Source organism: Panthera pardus, unplaced genomic scaffold, assembly GCF_024362965.1.
Source record: "Panthera pardus isolate Hobbes unplaced genomic scaffold, ASM2436296v1 HiC_scaffold_11, whole genome shotgun sequence".
Classification (NCBI taxonomy): Eukaryota; Metazoa; Chordata; class Mammalia; order Carnivora; family Felidae; genus Panthera; species Panthera pardus.
The window spans coordinates 53469247-53489363 of NW_026526666.1; the positions used below are offsets into that span (position 1 = coordinate 53469247).

The 20117-nt window shown below is 46.9% G+C and overlaps 2 protein-coding genes across 5 annotated transcripts in view; one reads left to right on the forward strand and one right to left on the reverse strand.

The window, feature by feature from the left end:
• The window catches only part of JAK1 (Janus kinase 1), a 239721-nt gene extending 222482 nt beyond the window's left edge, over positions 1–17239 (forward strand). For all 3 annotated transcript variants that reach the window (XM_019449014.2, XM_019449015.2, XM_019449013.2), the window contains 13 exons: positions 2777–2920; positions 3649–3736; positions 4154–4281; positions 4897–5032; positions 6912–7063; positions 9926–10076; positions 10201–10295; positions 11388–11580; positions 12036–12160; positions 12523–12695; positions 14431–14548; positions 15081–15191; positions 16001–17239. In XM_019449014.2, the coding sequence (XP_019304559.1) occupies positions 2777–2920; positions 3649–3736; positions 4154–4281; positions 4897–5032; positions 6912–7063; positions 9926–10076; positions 10201–10295; positions 11388–11580; positions 12036–12160; positions 12523–12695; positions 14431–14548; positions 15081–15191; positions 16001–16108 (1722 nt within the window). In that variant the 3' untranslated portion in view covers positions 16109–17239. The remainder of the gene's footprint in view (positions 1–2776; positions 2921–3648; positions 3737–4153; positions 4282–4896; positions 5033–6911; positions 7064–9925; positions 10077–10200; positions 10296–11387; positions 11581–12035; positions 12161–12522; positions 12696–14430; positions 14549–15080; positions 15192–16000) is intronic.
• A 330-nt stretch (positions 17240–17569) lies between these two features.
• Positions 17570–20117, reverse strand: part of RAVER2 (ribonucleoprotein, PTB binding 2) — a 97845-nt gene continuing 95297 nt past the window's right edge. For both annotated transcript variants that reach the window (XM_019449017.2, XM_019449016.2), the window contains exon 12: positions 17570–19339. In XM_019449017.2, coding sequence (XP_019304562.2) covers positions 19193–19339 — 147 coding nt within the window. In that variant the 3' untranslated portion in view covers positions 17570–19192. The remainder of the gene's footprint in view (positions 19340–20117) is intronic.

A 20117-nucleotide genomic window follows, 5' to 3' on the forward strand; every position in this document is an offset into this window, starting at 1 on the left:
GGGGGACTGAAGTCTGGGTTTGGGGAAATCCTATTGGAAAAAACAAAAACAAAAAAAAGAGACTTTTCTTTTGTAGTTAAAGCTGTTCAGTCAGTACCCTGCCATTCTACCCAGCTTTGCTCATGTTCCCAAGAGACACTTTGTCTTTGAAGGAAATGGATTTGTGGGGTTATCTAGGGTTACAGGACCTTCTGGGGAGTGGTCTTCTGCAGATAGAAGGAGTTGGAGAACTTGGTGGGAATGCTGACAAGGCAAGAGTAGGGTGTCCATGGGGCGAGTCTGGGCTGACGACCCTCGTTAACCCACCACATGCTGTGACAGAGCACTTCTAAAGTTCAACCCTGGGCTTTCAGATGATGATTCCAAAGGGAGCAAAGCTGGGGGAATACAGAATACAGTAAGGAGGCAGGAGAACTGTCTTGAGAGATAGGTCCCTTGGACCATTGTCCCAGCTTGGGAGGCCTCTTGCCCAGAGTCTGCAGCTGTAGGCAGGCCCAGTTTCCCTTGTAGCTGCCCTCGGGCTAAGGGTGTGAGGCCCAGGGCAAACCCCATGTTCTCTTCCATGCCCCTGCCCCAGTGGAGCATGGTGTGGAGCCACACACCAGGGAGGCCAAGGAGACAGCCTGCCAGCAGCCTTGGAGGGAAGGAACGTTTACTGCCTGGGAGAAACTGTGACACTTTGGAGGTGTTGGAGAATGAATTGTGGGCTCACGCCTACTAGGGAGCCTAGTGGAAGGTGGCAGGCTTGGGGTTGGTTTGCTAGTATACTTTCTTAGGTTAATCCCTAAAACTGTTGGGCAGGGTTTCAGGGCATAGAGGTCCGCAGCTGCAGCTGCCTCTCACTTCCTTTGATAAATCCTTCACTGAGGGCCAGATTGTGTTGTGTTCTGTCCTTCTGGTGGAGTCGGAGCTGTGGCCAGAGATTGAAATCACCAGAGTGGCAGTACCCTGGGTTTTTTTCCTGCCTAAATTTGGTCCTGTACTTGGGCCCTTCCTTCTTTCCTTGCCTTTGAACCTCTGCACAGATCATAGCCACCCTCCGTGTCCCCAGCACTCATCTAGCCAACAGTGAGCACTTTCACGTGTCACGCATGATGGCAACCCTTGGCAGGTGCACAGTGCGCTGGAGGAGCCAACTCGCATCTTAAGTAGATAATCGCGTTACCAAGACACAAGTCCTAAGTAGGGAAATACAGCAGGATGTGGGACTGTCAGATGGGACCATGCCGCCTAGCCTCGGGAGGACAGAAATGGCTTCCTGGGAAAGCGGCATCCAAGCAGAGTCCCAGAGGATACACAGCAAGCACCAGACAAAGGCAGAGGGAGCAGCACGGAAGGAAGCCAACGTGTAATACGCAGGACCCTCCGTGGGGCACTGTGGAGGCCTGTTGCCATGGCTTGGCTGCTGGGATAAGCAACCCTTCTGGGGAAGAGTAATTATTCTGCAAGCATATGGCTTTTACGGGATGTTCTGGGAACACAACTTCCCATAATCTTGATGAACCGCTTCATGACAGATGCAGCTTTAATGAATAGTCACAGGACCTCACCAGGATATGGGAGACAGGGCAGATGCATCGCCACTGTGCTATGACAGATGACAAATGGTGGCATTTGTGCAAATTAATATACCCGATTAACGATTGTATACATTCCTGTAGGGGCAGGACTGATTCCAAGGGAATCCATTTTCTGCATTTACAGAACGCGCTGGCATAATAGAATAATAGCACCATAACTTAACAGACTTTGCGAGGTTAATGTCAATAGCTTGAGAGTGCCTGAGTTTTATGAATCACATTTTGGTTTCCCAATATTAAGAATGTTTAACTCAGAATTATTAAATCTTGAACTGGGAGACTCCTTAGAGACAGATGATTATGTGCTAAGGGCTTTTTGCTTTTTGGGTATGAGGCTTTTAGTCCTCATACCGGTTATTTGGTGGTATTATTCTCTTTCATATGTGAGGATACTGAAGGCCCATCCTTCCAGTCTCTGCCTCTGCCTTGACACCCTTCCCCCGCTGTGGGATTGTGAGGGCAAGTCCACATGTAAATGCATCACAAATTTTAAAGCTTAGCACGCATGTGCATATACAGACACACACACTGGGTAGATATCTGAAAAACGAACAAGTGCCTAGTCTAGAGGGCAATCAAACAGAACATATCAGCCAGCAGATCGTTTCTGCCCATGATGTGCCAGACTCTGTACCTGGAGCCTTTATACCTGCCTCTTCACTTGATTCTAACACAGCCCTGGAAGGCAGGTACGATTGTTATCCCTGTTCACAGAAAGGAGTCGAGGAAAGAATGTCTCAAGTTAAATGGCCAGTGAGCAGTAGCATGATCACTAATAAGCCCCTTTTCTTTGTACCCTAGCCTATAGTAGAGTTGCCCCTGTGGGGTCCTCTCTGAGTCCACTTTGGAGGTGAGGGTGGGGCTGCTGTCACTGGAGGCTATTGGTGGCGCTACTAGAAGTTTTATGATTGGTCAGGATTATGTTTTAGCCACAGGTTGTTTCCTGGAAGTAGAAGGGAAGGAACCGTTTGGGACTGTAACGGTCTCCTGGGGCCCAGGAAGTGCCACATCTGTGTTTGGTTAAATAGCTTTGTATTTCTTTTGGAGGCCTGACGGGGACAAGACATGGGGAGGCTGTGATCTTTGGAGGCCCTTTTGCCTTCGCCCCACCCCTGCTGGTATTCTGTGTTCCCATTAAGTCCTCAGTGCAGCCCCAGAGAGGGGTCATCACCCCAACCTCCTGCTTCCTTCTTCAGGGCGAGCACCTTGGGAGAGGCACGCGGACACACATCTACTCTGGAACCCTTCTGGATTACAAAGATGACGAAGGAACTTCCGAAGAAAAGAGAATAAAAGTGATCCTCAAAGTCTTAGACCCCAGCCACAGGGACATTTCTCTGGTAAGTGTCTCCTTCATAACCCCGTCCCCTCTTCTCCCCCAGTTCTGGAGCCAGTGGAGCACAGTGAGCCTGGAAGAACCTTTGTCTTTAGTTTGGCCTTTGTCATCTAGTCTGGATGCCTTTCTTCGAGTATAATCTGAGATAAAGCCGGCGTGGAAAATAAGTGAGGGAGGATTGAAGATGAAGTGGGTTGAGCAGCCTGTCCCTTCCTGGCCCTCCCACTGTCCTCCTGTTTCCTATCTAGAGGTCCTTGTGGTGGAGCCCAGGACTCTACATAGTCCCTGGTGTATCACTTCACAGTCTACAGAATTAAAGCCCAGACGAGTAAAAGGACTTACCCAAGATCCCACAAACTGTTAGAGTGATAAAGCCAAGTCTTGACTGAGATCTGCCTGGGTTTTTGTTTATTCTAACACAGTGCCAAACATTGTTATTTCTCAAGGTTTAATGGAGAGAAAGTGGTGGATGTGCGTATCTAATGGGGAAATTGTCAGCTAGCCTCTCCTTCCAGCCTGGCTCCGTATCCTATTAGGTTGTCTAAATATATCCCGTATCCCAGCCGGCTTAGCAATGCCTCTGGACAGGCAAGGCCAAGGGAGCAGTTTCAGGGCCTGGGATGACAGTGATGAGTTTTCCTGGGACCCATTGACTTTCCTCCCAGCAGAGCCCCTTTGGCATCAGAGCAGTGGAGTCTGACCCTTAGCATTCCTTGTCCTCTTCTCCCACAGGCCTTCTTTGAGGCAGCCAGCATGATGAGGCAGGTCTCCCACAAACACATCGTGTACCTCTATGGCGTCTGTGTCCGAGATGTGGAAAGTAAGTGTATTCGCTGTGGAAGGGGAGGTTGCCCTGGCTGGGAGCGTTGGCGCTGTGGGGATGACTCGGGGCTGATGCCACCTTTACCTTGCCTGGGCTTCTTGCCTCTTGCAGCAGTTCTTGTGCTTAATAGTGGATGTAGAATTAAGCCCCATTTGTCTTTTTCACTCATTTCTCGAACGTTTACTGTTGCTGGCCCTGACTGCACACCGTGCTGGACCCGGGAGGGTGGGGTGAGCACGCTGAGAGAGAAGAAGGCGCTCTGGGCGGGGGCAGAGGTGTAAGCGCTCATTCTGCTGTTTGCACCTCACAAGGATGGTTGTGTCCTCCCAAGCCGAGGACCAGTCAGTAAAGTGGGCTCCCCTCAGGGGGTGAGGGAAGATACTGTCCCTACTGTGGCTACTTTTGTGCCTATAGATATCATGGTGGAGGAGTTTGTGGAGGGGGGGCCCCTGGATCTCTTCATGCACCGGAAAAGCGATGTCCTCACCACACCGTGGAAGTTTAAAGTTGCCAAACAACTGGCCAGTGCCTTGAGTTACTTGGTAAGTATGTTCTGGAGTCTGTGGTGGCCCCCATCAGGAACCAGAATGCCCGAGTGGTTGGTGGCAGGAAGGGACTCTGGTGAGGTGGGCTGGAGGGGCCTGGTCTCTGGTTAAACACAGGTGTGCCTGGTGCTTAGTGGCCTCGACCTTGGTCATTTGGGGCTGTTCGTGTGCTTGTGTACGAATCCTGTTTTGATGGAAATTGTATCACGTCAGAGGACTGACTTCTGTACTGCACTGTAGGTAAGAGTGGAAATAGTGCGATTCTTGTCACACAAATGAGTGAAACCGCCAGCGTCAGTAGTGCTTACCGTGGGTCAGCCGTTCAGGGGTCCTACTCGTTCTCCTTGGTGTCATTCTCACAAAAGCCCTATGAGGCCCACTCTGCCATTATCCCCGTTTTACTGGTGAGGGGACCAGGGCGCAGGGCCATGGTGCAATACACCCGAGTCACTCAGATGACTGGGGAGAGAGCTAGGCTGCCCGGGCATGGCTGTCGCTGGGGAATATGGAGAGATGATGTGAGGAGCCAGGCTTGGAAACGGAGTGAAGGAAGGAGGGAAGACGGGCAGCCCCATGGGCAACTTGACTGAGTTCACCCTTCTCACTCTGCAGGAGGATAAAGACCTGGTCCACGGAAATGTGTGCACTAAAAACCTCCTCTTGGCCCGTGAGGGCATCGACAGCGAGTTCGGCCCGTTCATCAAGCTCAGTGACCCCGGCATCCCCATCACCGTGCTGTCCAGGCAAGGTGGGTCTCGCCTTTCCTCCCACCCCAGTTCCCATCTGTGCCCTTCACCCTTCCACCCTCCCTGTCCCCACCTGAATTCAGGTCAGGCCAGCAGGGAGAAGGGGGCTAGGGCTCTGGTGTGTTTCCTTTTAAGAAGGACACTTTAGCAGACAGGCATCTGGTGCTGCTGCTGTGCCCCAGGGGCCGAGGGAGATGTGGAGGGTAGGGAGGGCCAGTCCCTGCCCTCTGGGAGCTGTGTGGTAGGAGAAACTCACCCGAGGCACGTGTGGTCCTGACGATAAAGGAGCTGTGTTCAAGGTGCTGGGGTAGCACAGAGGGAGGCTGCTGGGCCCAGGGATGGTCACAGAGGTGTCGAGAGGAGCCGGGTCTCCTGGCCCTCCACTGTAGTTGGTGAGCTGTTGGGGGAGGCCCCCAAGTGATAGCTGTGCTCTTGTGGCCTTTGAATGAGGTCATCGTGAACTATAGGGCTGTGAAGAAAAAGACGGGCCCAGGAGCGAAGACACTGCAACCAGCACTGCCCAAGTAGTACTCTCTGCCTCTTAGCCTTAGAGGCCGTGTGTGGGATCTCAGCGTGGCCCTGGCCTGTGACGGCCAGCCACCAAGCACAGTGCTGGGCTCTTAGAGTTTTGTTCAGTAGGTCAAAGAATGGGCTAAGTTTGGAAGGGAACCAGGATGAAAACAGGCCTTACAAATACAACTGAAATCATTCACTCCTTAGCAGGGAAGTGGGAAGCATTCTTTAGTGCCTATGTAGTGCCCCTTACCCGCCCATCTCCCACCAGTCGGCCAAGATTCAGCCCTGAATCTGTCCCGGGACCTGTCCTCAGAAAGCACCTGGGGCGCAGACACTGGTGACTCCAGAACTAGTAGAGGAGCCTGGGTATCCCCAAGAGGTGCCGGTAAAATGCTATGGGCATTCAGAGACAGCGATATCACCTAGCTGGGGACAGAGGTGATTCAGGGAGGCAGTGGGATTTCATCTGGGCCTTGTGGGTCAGTGAGGTGGGCCTGACTGTGACTGCCTCTGTTTCCAGCAGGAGCCAGGAGGCTGTTGCTGGAGACCACAGTGCTTGTTGAGGGACACAGCAGGGGTGTCTACTCAGATCACTGGCCTTGGCAGGAAGCCAGAACAGGGCTGCAGAAGTAGCCAGGTGCAAGAGATGTAGGACAGCTTCACCTCAGGCTTTCATTCCCTTGTTCTTTCCCACACGAAGCAAACACACAATTGCAGGGGGATTGTGCAGAATGCATGAGTGAGGTTAGCCCATGCCTGCTCTGCATGTATGGGCCTCTTGTCTTTCCCTGCCTTTTCTTCTTTTTTTTTAATGTTTATTTATTTATTTTGAGAAAGAGAGCACACGCACAGGCAAGTGGGGAAGGGGCAGACAGAGAGGAAGAGAGAGAATCCCAAGCAGGCTTTGCCTGTCAGTGCAGAGTCCGATGTGGGCCTTGATCTCACAAACTGTGACCTGAGCCGAAATCAGGAGTGGGATGCTTAACCGACTGAGCCACCTAGGTGCCCCTCTGCCTTTTCTTTCTTAAGCCTTTGTTCTCCTTCCCCAGGGTGTTGGCCTTCCCCAGGGTGCTTTGCTGTCATCTGAGGCCAGAGCTTCGGAAGCCTGGCCCTATGTGACCCTCCTGGGGGCTTGTGATAAATGGACACGTCTGCTGGCCCTAAGACTGCTGCATGGTGTAGCACGTGCCAGGGTGGAGAGGCCTGGAAAGTGGCACCCTTCACAAACTCCCCCCGGGCCCATGTTTGGAAAGCACTGCTTAAAATAGTTTCTTCGTTAGCTCACAGTTTCTGCTGCAATGACAGTGATTTACAACCCTGGCATTTCCAGAAACTGATCTAGAAATCTCTCTGGTCTTTTTCCAGAGTGCATAGAACGAATCCCGTGGATTGCTCCCGAGTGTGTTGAAGACTCCAAGAACCTGAGTGTGGCCGCTGACAAATGGAGCTTTGGAACCACACTCTGGGAAATCTGCTACAATGGCGAGATCCCTCTGAAAGATAAGACACTGATTGAGGTGAGCAGTTGCTTTCCGGGGTGAGAGCTGAGTGAGGACTCCGTGAGCCCTCGTGAACGTCTCAGCAGTTGTCAGGGAGCCTCATGTTGTGGGAAGAGATGGAGGCGGCTTTGACTGTCCTCCACAGGCTTACTGGCTGTGTGACCTCGAAAGTGTCACTTAACTTCCCTGTCAGTTTCATCATCTGTAAAATGGGGATAAATACTACCTATTTTGCAGGGCTGTTGTGAAGATTAAGTAAATAATGAAATAATGCATGCACAATGCCAGGCACACGATATGTGCTCAGTAGTACATTATGGTAGTGTTTATCTCAGATTTGAAGTACCTGTTAGCAACATTAACACAGATACTTGTTGAGTTTCTACTGCGAGGCATTGTTCGAAGTAAAAGCTGGAGGCTCACTATAAAATAGACACAGGCCTTGGCTTCCCTTGAGGACCTTAGGGTGTGGTTAGGAGAGTTCGCCTATAATAGCAAGAACGAGGATTCTTCACATAATATGTGAAACCAGCGGCCTAAGAATCCTGCAACTTAGATACAGCAGTGCCATCACCTTCATTTCACAGTTCAGGTAACGGAGACGCAGGGAGCCCCAGCACATGCCTGGGTCCCTCAGCTACAGTGCAAAACCAGAAAGGTCTGAACCACTCTTAAATTTACTGGTAGAAAGTGTGAAGACTGTAACTCTAAAGGGATAAAGTAGTAAAATGACAATCAAGGACCACTGATCCTGACTCAGTGGTTCAATTATTGGAATGTGTCTCGTGTATTTATGGGGGCAGCAGCATCACTTTGAGCTGGGAGGGATTGATCAAAATCCAGGGGAAGGTGGCATTTCAGTTGTCCGTGGGAAGCAATAAGTGGTTTCGTTTGCCTCAAGCATGGAGAGGAAAGACAGGTGGTAAGGTGGGAAAGGTTATTTGGGGTCAGATTATTGGAAGCCCTAAATTCCAGGCTACAGAATTGTACTTAGGGGTGATGTGGGACACTCATGAGTTCGCGTGGAGAAGTGAGGTGCTTAGAGGTCGGCATGGGGACAGGTCTTCTAGACACCATGGTTAGGATGGACAGGCTAAGGAGTGACCACATGCTCTGAGGCTCTCAGTGGTGAGGACAGAGACAGGAAGTGGCAATGGAAATCCAGAGTGGAGGGTGCACCTGTAGGAGATCCTGAAGAGGTAGAATGTTTAACCAGTTAACTTTGGCCAGGTAAACATAGTACAGGGCTTGGGAAAGCGGAGTTAAGTCAAAACCAGCAGGGAAGCCCTCAGATCTGTAACTCTGCTATTTGGGATTTTCATTCTAGGGTTTTTGGAGAAAAGTCAGTATCTATTGAGCACCTGCTGTGTACTCAGGGCTAAGCAGCATGCAGGAATGGCGTAAGGAAGGGCCTGTACCTTTGATAAAAGAGGGCTCCTTCTCTCCTCCCAAGTACCCTTGATGGGTTTGGATGGCCTTTCCACCTGGCTGTGCCAGAGCGGGGAAGCGAGCGTGACACTGCGAGGCGAGAGCAGCTCCCAGCTTAGTTCCAGCTCCTCCTCTTCCTCATCCGCTGAGGTCTCCCCACTTCCACCAAGGATCCCCAGGGACAGAGGAGAAACCAGTACTCATGAGATTCACTAGAAACTGGAGGGTAGGGGTGCCAGGGTGGCTCAGTCGATTAAGTGTCCGACTTCGGCTCAGGGCATGATCTCTTAGTTTGTGGGTTCAAGCCCTGCATTGGGCTCTGTGCTGACAGCTCAGAACCTGGAGCCCGCTTCGGATTCTGTCTCTCCCTCTCTCGGTTTGTCTCCCACTTGTGCTCTCTCTGTGTCTCTCAAAAATAAACAAACATTTTTTTTTTTAACTGGAGGGTCATGGTTTGACTTAATTTTTATTTTTATTTTATTTTTTATTTTTTTCTGAATTTTTTTAACGTTTATTTATTTCTGAGACAGAGAGACAGAGCATGAGCAGGGGAGGGGCAGAGAAAGAGGGAGACACAGAATCTGAAATAGGCTCCAGGCTCTGAGCTGTCTGCACAGAGCCCGACGCGGGGCTCGAACTCACGGACCGCAAGATCATGACCTGAGCTGAAGTCGGACGCTTAACCGACTGAGCCACCCAGGTGCCCCTTAATTTTTAAAAGTAGTATCAATTATTTGTTTTAGAACTTTGAAGTAATAAACAGTTGAAAATTGGAAAATATAGAAAACTATGAAAAAGAAAAAACAGCAGTCATCATATTCCAGTCGCTCCTCACCACTAGTTAGCCCTTTGGTATTTTGTCTTTCAGTCTGTTTCTGTCTGTCTTGTTTAAACACAACCGAGACCATGCTAGATATAGTTATATAGGCTCTACTTCTTAATTTAATATCGGGAGTACTTTCCTGCATAGTTAAAAATGTCTTACAATTTTACAAATTTAATGTAAGAGTTGTTTCATTAAGCTCAAATTTACTTAACTAATTTTATATTTGGCATTTAGGTTGTTTTTAAATTTGTAATGTGCTGTCTAATTCTGCAGGGAGTATCTTTGAACATAAATCTTTGTTTATATCTGACTTCTGAGTCATTTTATAGTTGGAATTAATGAGTCAAAGGATTTGAAGAGTCTGCCAAGTTGTATTCCAGGAAGGCTGCATGACTGCACTAGAATGCAGCAGGTTCAGGCCTGGGTCTACCGCCCATCTGACTTGAATTTGGATTTTAGTATGGGGACTAACATTTCCCCAGGCCGGAATTAGGCAATAGTAACACAGGTTTGTGAAACCTGCCTTTATGCAGAGCTATCGGGGAAATAAATTAGGATGGTAACTGGTGCTGAAGGGTTAGTGAGTGGTACCTTTGGTTTCTCCCATGTGGTTTTCTTCTTTACAGAAAGAGCGATTCTATGAAAGCCGGTGCCGGCCAGTGACACCATCTTGTAAGGAGCTAGCTGACCTCATGACCCGCTGTATGAACTATGACCCCAACCAGAGACCCTTCTTCCGAGCCATCATGAGAGACATCAATAAACTGGAGGAGCAGAGTAAGACCCTGTCGTGCAGTGTTTGCATGAGACCAGCCAGTTCCCCGGGGAAGCAGCAGAATAACTAGGAGCCTGTGGACGGCAGTCACTCCTTTTTAGCATGGTTTCTTTCCTCCTCTCCTAGATCCAGACATTGTTTCAGAACGAAAGCCGGCAACCGAAGTGGATCCCACACATTTTGAAAAGCGGTTCTTGAAGAGAATCCGTGACTTGGGAGAGGCAAGTTAGGCTGGAGTCCCCTGCTGACCGTCTGACCTCTTCTGCATCTAAAACCACTCTCCATTCTCTCTGTTTCTGGGCCAAGATTTATGAAGAGAAGGCATCTCACTGGGTTTTCCCTGGGCTACTGGAATTACGGGGGAGTCTCCACTTGGCACACGGCAGCAGTGTGCATATACCTGCCTGTCCAGGTGGCTGGATATGCACACAGGATGTTGGTCTGCTCCCTCCAGACTCGATTTTTCTCCAAGGGGTGGAAGAGAATGGAAAGAGAGAGATATGGGGGAATAGGTATAGATGTGGTAGAAACAGAAAAGTCCCTATCTTGGACTTTGCTGTGCGGCTGCTTAAATAAGGGATATTTACTACACAGAAGGCCACACAGAATGTCAGTTTTCCCTTGGACCTCGAATGGGAGTTTCCTAACGGTTAAGGTGACCAGAAAAGCTACTGGGATTTGTGTCTAAATACAGATTTTCAATAGTTGAGTTAAGCGAACACAGACTGTGTCCTGTGTGGAGTGTCTTCTGTGTGCCCGGGCCGTGTGCTGGGCACATAACAGTGTCCTTAGTGCCTCACAACACCCTGAGGGTCTGTGCACAAGTGCCTCTGGAGCCAGCTCAGAAGACTGGGTCACTGCGCCTTCCCTGTCCGGTGGCTCAGGAGAAGTCTGACCCCACGTCTCCTGAACACCCATCGCGCAGTGCCCTTTTCAGCCACGTCGTGGCGCCTGCCCCGCTGCCTGGGCCCGTGGCTGTCAGAGAATGCCATAGTCATCCTGCAGGTCCAGAAATAACCTTCCTTGTGGGCTGTGTTTTCACGGAAACTGGGATCGATGTGTTGGTTCAATAGTCCCCTGATACTTCCTTGTCTTAGCTCAGTAATAGAGGGGATGGCATGTGGGACCAAGAGAGGAGGGGCTGTGGTGGGTGGGGAAGGGTGGGGGGGCAGTTCGCTGCCTGTAAGGTCGGACTGTGCTGTGTACCCCTGGCCTTCGTGGGAACAGCACGAGGAGCAAGCGTCATCTTCTGAGTGTTCCTGCTGGCCCGGGGTGGGGCTTTTCTCATCAGGCACGTGCATCTTTCCTTCCAGGGCCACTTTGGGAAGGTTGAGCTCTGCAGATACGACCCTGAGGGTGACAATACCGGGGAGCAGGTGGCTGTCAAATCCCTGAAGCCTGAGAGTGGAGGTAACCACATAGCGGATCTGAAGAAGGAAATTGAAATCTTAAGGAACCTCTATCATGAGAACATTGTGAAGTACAAAGGCATCTGTACAGAAGACGGTATGTTGTGCAAAGTGGGGTTGGTGTGAAAACTAAGGGAGCTTCTGGGGTTATACGGCCAGTGCCACCAATCAAGGTGGCAAGCGGTATTTACTAATAAGTATATCTTTTTTTACAAGCCAATATAACACCCACATATTATACTCTAAAACTGGTAATGAAATGATGTGGCTCATAAGTTTTAAAAATCAGTCATCTGTGGTTGTTCGCAGAGCACTGTTAGCTCACGGGGTGCTGATGACTGGGTTCTGTACACACGTGTCACTATCTCTGTTCACTGCTGAGGATCCTGAGGTTCAGGGGCTTAAAGAGGTTAAGTAGCTTGCCTGGGATTTGGGGTGGGGAGTGACACTGAAATCAGTTCGGGGCCTGTGTCTCCTGATCCTGCACCCTCTACTCCCCCACAGTTCCTTCATCTGGCAGCCTTGTCCTGATGGGTGTTCTTTTCTTGACAGGAGGAAATGGTATTAAGCTCATCATGGAGTTTCTACCTTCAGGAAGCCTTAAGGAATATCTTCCAAAGAATAAGAACAAAATTAACCTCAAACAACAGTTAAAATATGCTGTTCAGATTTGTAAGGTAAAAAAAAAGCATGTTAAAGATTAAAAAATCAGGCATTCTGTCCTGGGTAATTGGTTTGTAATTAGACTGCAGGGGGAAGCTTTCCAGTAATTGTACCTGAGTTCATATTGCTCTGCATGATTTGGATGAAAATTAGCCAGTACTGACAAAACGAGCTGAGTTGTTAATATGGGTGATTTAATATGTATTTCTTTGAATTGGGTTGGTTTTACTTGCATTAAAGTAAAAACAACAACAACAAAAATGCATGACAGGTAAATGAAATGGCATTTGTGCTTTCCTGAGATGCAGCGATGGATACAAAACACAGCCTGAACTGACCGTTAACAAATGACTCTACATTGACTTCTCTCCCTCAGGGGATGGACTACTTGGGGTCTCGGCAGTACGTTCACCGGGACTTAGCAGCAAGAAATGTCCTCGTTGAGAGTGAGCACCAAGTGAAAATTGGAGACTTCGGTTTAACCAAAGCCATTGAAACCGACAAAGAGTACTACACAGTCAAGGATGATCGGGACAGCCCTGTGTTTTGGTAACTGAGTCTAATGTTATGTGAATGTCTTTTATTCCTCCTGCCTAAGTCAAGGTTAGAAAGAGCTTAGAACATTTGGGATTGATTGAGCTTTGCCTTCAAGAAACCTCTTTTAGACTGTTTCCCTAAAAGCAACCCGCACAGAAATGCCTGAGGTTTATACGATACCATCTTCCAAGGAAGGGAGGACATGAGCCACCCAGTCAGCATCTCCAGCTTCCCAGGAGAGAGCATTCACTGACAGAGTCCTTGCCCCCGTCAGTCGTTGCAGGGGTCACATGCTCGCACAGAATGGGAAGGAGGTGATGAAGTAGGCTCTGACCAGTCCAGGGAGGTCCCAGACAGAGCAGAGCACAGCACGCCCGGCACACAACTTGGCTGTCTGCTTACAGATCACCGGGGTATCTTGGTCAGGAGGCTGCAGCCTGACTGACCCCTTGCAGCCTGGAGCACCATCCAGGGGAGAGGCTGTTTAAGCCCCTACTCCATGGCTCCTACAGAACAGAGCGGTTCCTCTGAGGTGCATCCTGCATAGACACAAACCTAGATCTCTCCCACCTGTGGAGCCTAAGCCTTATTCAGAATTCATCAGTGTGTATCAGGGTCCTGCTTTGTGTTGGGTACTCTCAGAGATATGTGGTGAACAAGTAGACTGAGTTGAGAATTTAATGGATGGGACAGCCAATATCATAGTATCATAAGCATAGAAGGGTTCAGGCTTGGTTTTCTGGAAGTCTTGTAAACATAAGATTTTAAAAAGATCCATGGGGGTTAGAAGAGTGGTTAGAAGGCGGCATGTGTGACTAGCAAGAATGAGATGAGAGCAGTGACTGTCCCAGGACCTGAATCAGCTCGGTGTGGCTGGATCACGAAGTGGGAGGTCTCAAGGACTTGCTAAGGCAGAGCACTGGAAGCCGAGTCACAGAGCTAGCACTCCCTCTACCCCAAGAGTTTTGGGATACCATGAGAGGGTTTAAGAATGGCAGCTTTTGTTTTAAAAAAAAAAAAAAAAAAAAACCACTGTGGGGGCACCGGGGTGGCTCAGTCGGTTAAGCGTCTGATTCTTGACTTAGGCCCAGGTCATGATCTCACAGTTGTGAGATCGAGCCATGTCTGGCTCTGCACTGAGTATGGAGCCTGCTCGGGATTCTGTGTCTCTCTGCTCCTCCCCGGCAGGGGGGGTAGGGGTGGGAGTGGGGGTGGAGAATCTAAAAAGATCACAGTGGATGGGAGGGGAACAAGACTAGAGCCAGGAAGTCTGATGCAGCCAGAACTCATGAGGGTGTGAACTGGGACAGTGACATTGGGGCTTAAGAGGAGTAGGTTTGAAAAGTATTTAGAAAACTAGATATGGGCGGGGGGGCTCCATTTCTGTCTTGGGCAGTTGGGTATCATCTACTGGAACAGTTGACCTTGGAAGAGGGCTGGGCAGCGAGGTCATTGCTAATTTTGAACTTGAAAGAAAACCTGGGGCCTTCTGTCCTCTGCCACCTCCTCCTCATGGACAACACGTGCTCCGTGAAATGAGCACAAACTAATATTTTAAAGTAACTCCGTGCTACAGAGAGCCTGTAACAGTATTGTTGGACATGTCAGATGTGTACTTCAGCGTATGTGTGGTTAATGTATTAAACACCAAGAAAAACCAAAGAGGTGATTTTTCAGAATTACTCTATAATGTTTATTGAAATATCCTTCCCCGAAAAATGAAGTTTCACGTTCTGCATTCTTTCAGGTATGCTCCAGAATGTTTAATTCAGTGTAAATTTTATATCGCCTCTGACGTCTGGTCATTTGGAGTGACTCTGCATGAGCTGCTCACTTACTGTGACTCCGATTCCAGCCCCATGGCAGTAAGTCTTCCTTGTCCCTTCATCTGAACCTCACACCCAGTTAAAATGTGTAAATTTTGTTCTTGCGTAGACTCTAGTCAGTGTGTTATAATGGAAAGTGTCACTTTTCCATTTGACGTGGTTGCCACTTGACACTTATTTGTGGCTCTCTCCAGTCCTGTTTCACTACGAGCCAAAGTTCTAGAAAACAACACCAGTTTTCAAGGATCTTACCTGTGTGAGGAGTCCAGGGACAGTTTCCTGGGAGAATGGGGGAGCAGCGCATAGGACCTTGGTTGAGCCTCATGTGTTCGTAAATGAGATCATTGTCACTGGGACAGGCCCTTCAACCAGGGGAGGGAATGGTTGGTAGAGTCTGAGAGCTAGATTATAGACTAACCATTGAGAGTGAATCAAGATTTTGAACTCTCATTTACGGTTGGTAAGGAGAAGAGTCTGTTTATTAATTTCCAGTTAATTCTAGGAATTTTACCTTAACCTGGTGTTACATAAATATGTGCTAAAATATTTTCTTTGGTTTTACTTTACATAGTTGTTCCTGAAAATGATAGGCCCAACGCATGGCCAGATGACAGTCACAAGACTTGTGAACACGTTAAAAGAAGGAAAACGTTTGCCCTGTCCACCTAACTGCCCAGATGAGGTATCTGTGGGCCATTTTACAGTACTAAACTCAATTTGTATTATGTTTTCAGGGCTTGAACTCCTCGAGCAAGGGTTTGGGGGTAGAGGTGGAGGAGTGGAAAGTAGTAGAAAAGTAGTTTTTAAAGTAACTTTCTAAAGCTGGATCTCAGATCAGACGTCTGACAAATCATCTTTGGAGCAGATGACAGCTATGCTGAAAGTAAGGATTCCCTCCAGAAGTAGGCTCACCTCAGCGAGCACCCTAAAGGAGCATATTCTGGTGTGGCTGGATTGTGACAAGTATGGGTACCGTCAACCCCTTGACCTTCGTGGCATTGGGGGCGCTGACCTCCTACAGCTGAAAATCTGAATGTAACTTTAGTGTTGACTGGAAGCCTTCCTGATAACAAGTAGCACGGTTCTGCAAATGTTTTTTATAGCGCTGTATTATATTTAGTCGAACAGCTCCGGGGATAACTGGACCCGCACAGCTCAAATCTGTGTTGTTCACGGGACAACTGTAACTGTACTGGAGTCCGTAGCATTTATGACACTCGGTTTTCTGTATTCTCAAGTGAATTGAGCTTTTAAGACTTTCACTCGTACGTATTCTTCAGTGCATCTCAAAGGTCTAAGAACAACCAGTGAGGAAATGGGAGTCTATACTGAGATATAATGACGTGGATTTTTTGGAAGGTCAATTCATGAGCTTCTCAAATGTTAAGATCTAGGAAATGTGATGACTATAGTTCATAAATAATACTTTCAGTTAACAAGAGTAATGGAGTAATAAGGAAAGTCATCTACCTTTTTTTTTCCTCCTCACAGGTTTATCAACTCATGAGAAAGTGCTGGGAATTCCAACCAACTAATAGGACAACTTTTCAGAACCTAATTAAAGGATTTGAAGCACTTTTAGAAGCACTTTTAAAATAAGAAGCATGAATAGCCTTTAAACTCCTGTGTATCAAGTCCTCCTTCCCCAACCAATACCGAGCCATTTTAAAAAGAAATTTTAATGGAAAAAATTTGTATTTGGGCATGTACAAGGCACACTGCGGTGCTCATTATGTGTAAGTACTTCCCTCTTTAAATTTGGCACCAGTAACAAATGATGGCAACCACAACAACAGAAAGCACTTAAGCACTCCTCCTTTTGGAAAGATTTTGTTTGGCTAGTTTACCATCACAGTTGCACAAGAGAAAACAAGAGGAGCTGACCCCAGCACTTGTTCCCAGCTGCCAGTTGATCTGAAATGCTTTCCGGCAGATAAATTGAAGATAAAAAGATGGATGGACTTAGTACTCTAACCTGCCCTCGAATTTCAGTATCTATACAGTGATAGGCCAAGCATTCTTGAAATATTAGATACCAGTTAGTAGATCATTGTTTCTATACAAAGATGAGTGTATTCCTGTCACCAGTAGGACTTAAAGTTTGAGTTGTTTCTTCAGTGGCTTAGCTCCTGCCCCCTCGGGTGACCAAGTACTGATTTTTGAGAGAATGGCTCATACCCAGGGGGACGGCTGTGGAATAGATACTTTGCTGCATGTTCATTCTTGAGAACCAAGCCTGTGCCAGTGCATCTTTAATCAGAACTGACTCCAAGACCCTGGATACTGTCCTACATGCTTTTCAGAGATGCCCACGTAGATCCCTTTAGAACTCAACCTCTTCGGGGTAAGCTGTTCCAGCACTGGTTTTGGATGCAACCAGTCACTGTTTTAGTACCTAACCGTCTACGAGAGTTCAGGATCTACTAGACCGTTTTCAGTTTGCTTGGAGGTAGCTGGGTAATCAAAAATGTCTCATCTGATTCAGTGTGAACCGTAAGACCTTTATGACCAAGAATGAAAACCTCTGTCAATGCTGTCTATTTGATGTCATTACTTTTCACCTTTTGAGCCTGAAAGAGTTCTGGATTGATGCAATGGCAACAATAAACTTGCCATTTAAATTTGTTCAATAACCCTACATCACCAAGGTCTCTGTCTGTATCAAACCTGTGGCCACTCTATATGCACTTTTGTTTACTCTTTATACAAATAAATATACTAGAGACTTCACATGCATATGCCTTTTAATATTAAGATTTCACTTTCAAAGCATTCAGACAATTTGTTTACATAGAAAAATAACAGTATAGACTTTGCAGGGGGTGGGGGAGTTTGGTAATGGTCCTCATTGCAAACACATACCACTTGATTTATCTGTTATGTCCAATGATGACAGGGCACAGGCCAGTACAGATGGCAGATCCTCATGTGCTCTAATCCAGAATCTCTTTTCGTTCCTTCAACCTCTTTGTGCTTTCATTTTGCAGCTCTGATTTACGTGACTAAGCACTGAAAATGCTTAATGCAGTGGGAGATGGGAAGGTGAAGTACAGACTGTGGAGTTAAAAACTGGTGCCAGTTACTTAGAGGCAGTTTACTTCTCAGACATTAGCTTTGTAGCTGTCATTTTCGAATAGAAGTTAATATGTAAAATGAATTAGACCGAGTAAATTTTTTTTACAAGTCCTACAATATGTGTACTAATTTTAAACTTCATAATTAAAATAGGGTACCTTATAGTCAAAACTTGTCTCCCAACCGAATTACTATTTAATCTGATTTCAGAAAGACTAGGATCATTGAGACACCTAAACTCCATATCCTCAATTACAGTCTCATAACAAGGAACAAACGTGGAAATTCCTAGACAGCAAAGGGTTTTTCAACACCAAAGTCTTCAGGAAATGGTGATGTTGAAAGTTATATGCGATAAACACAATTCTTACAGAAGTAAATTGAATTAACTTTTCAGCCTAACACTACAAAAGAGTAAGAGACAAAGCAGAAAGTGAGGTACAACTCGCTAACTCAAAATCGTTACACTCTTACTCCATAGTACTCCTTCAGAAAGAGCAGTACTGAGTGTGGAAATAGGGCATTTGAGGATCAAAATAGACCTTGTTGTAGCAATTAGATCATTACTAGTTTATGCCATGAAATCAGATGCAGAAACTATATTGCTTGCTGCTTACAAGTCTGTTGCAAAAGTTAAAGGATTAGGGAATTCGTGCTATTAGATCAAGGGTTAGCACACTTTCCCCACAAAAGGTCCAGACAATATTTTAGGTTTTGCAGACCATATGATCTCTGTCACAGCTACTCAGCACTGCCACGAGAGCACAAAAGTAGCCATAGACAGTATGTAAATGAATGAACAGATTTGTGTTCCAATAAAATTTTATATAGACACTGAAATTTGAACTTCAAGAATTCAAATCGTTTCTACTTCACTTAAAAATATAAACATCACTCTCAGCTTGCAGACGATATAAAAACAGGGATGACTGAACTTGACCCCAGGGTGTAGGCTGCCAACCCCTGAAATAACTTCACCAAAGCTACTTTTTTAAAAAATACCTTGTTTTTCACAAAAGGTATAAATGGTATGTAACATTAAAAGTAAAGCATCCGTAGTTGTGTATAACTTGGATATCACTATCACTCTGGGTTTTATACTGCAGGGCTGGCGTGGGGGTAGTTTGCATTACCACCACTGCATTTTTGTACTCGCAATCTTATAGTTCTAGGAAAAAGTCCTAAAAATCTATAAATGAGTTATTTCTAGGGAAAGTCAACTGAAATGCACACTGGCATATAAGAAACTCATTCTTCTAAGGCTCAGGAAACAAGACTGTTTCCCATTTATTGCTTCACACTTTTATACCTGGTGTCAAAATTATTCCCAGTTCTAGACAAGGAATACCGGAACATTGTTAAATTCTTCAGTGGACTGGAAGTTAATACCACATTAAGATGCATCTAATTCTAATGGAAAATGTCCTCAATTGTCTTATTGCTACTTATTTTTTATTTGGCAATTCTGCTTGCTGCACTATACAGTTCCTTCTGGGAAATTAGAAACCCGTATTTAAAGGATATGGCTAGTCTGAATGTAGTTAAGGCAGCGATGAACAGCAGAGATACTGCAAAAAACCTTAGGAGGCTCTAAGGAGAAAACTTAACTCAGTATACACGCTTCTTTTTTAAGTAGGTTTCCATGTAATATGCTCCTGTGCCCTGAGGATGCTGGCCAACAAATTCCACGGAACCGCCTTCTGGGGCAGAGAGGAGAGATGATGAACCTCGTTTTTCATTTCTTAAAGAGGACACCTAGGAGAAAAAAGCACAATTGATGTAAATACCTAAATTAAAAATTGGTTTATTCCTTAAGGATGTTTATAAGAAAGGCAATTCTTCTGATTTGGTGTAAAAACAAAATAGGATAAATAACAAAGCTATCAAAAAATTACAGAAACTCGTTTATGAAAACAAATTAGGATTTCTAATTCAAAATCACTTGAGGGACTGTTTGAAAAATATGAACCAGCCTCTGAGTGTTCTCTCAACACTTTGGGGAAAGAAAAAAAGCAACTGCCGTTGCCTCTGCTCCCCCCACCTGGCTAAAGCACACTGAATCAGAATGGCAATGCTAGATGCCAGTATTCCTCTGAGATAGGCGACTGGCTAAGAAACTGAACTGCATATCAGATTAGATGATGGGTCTGTCTGGATATTTAAAAAGTGGTAACAAACTAGTAGGTGGAAAAGCACAATGGTTCCAGACCCCAGCGGAACAGAGGTGTGCACAGGGGGTATGGAACAGCTTCCAGGGCTTGGAGGGAGATGGCGCAACAGGAAGATCCCGGGCCCACCTCGTCCCACAGAGGCAACAACTACATCTATGCAACTGCCTCTGAGGATGGCCTGAAGACTGACACAACTGAGTCTCCACAGCTAATCGTACAGAGAAGGCTACGTTGCAAAGGGTAGGAGGAGCAGAAATGCAGTCTGGAACCAAAGCCCTGGCACAACTGCCCACAAACGGGAGGGACGTCATCAGCACAGAGGAGCAAGGGGATCAGCACACACACCGAGCACCCTCAGGACC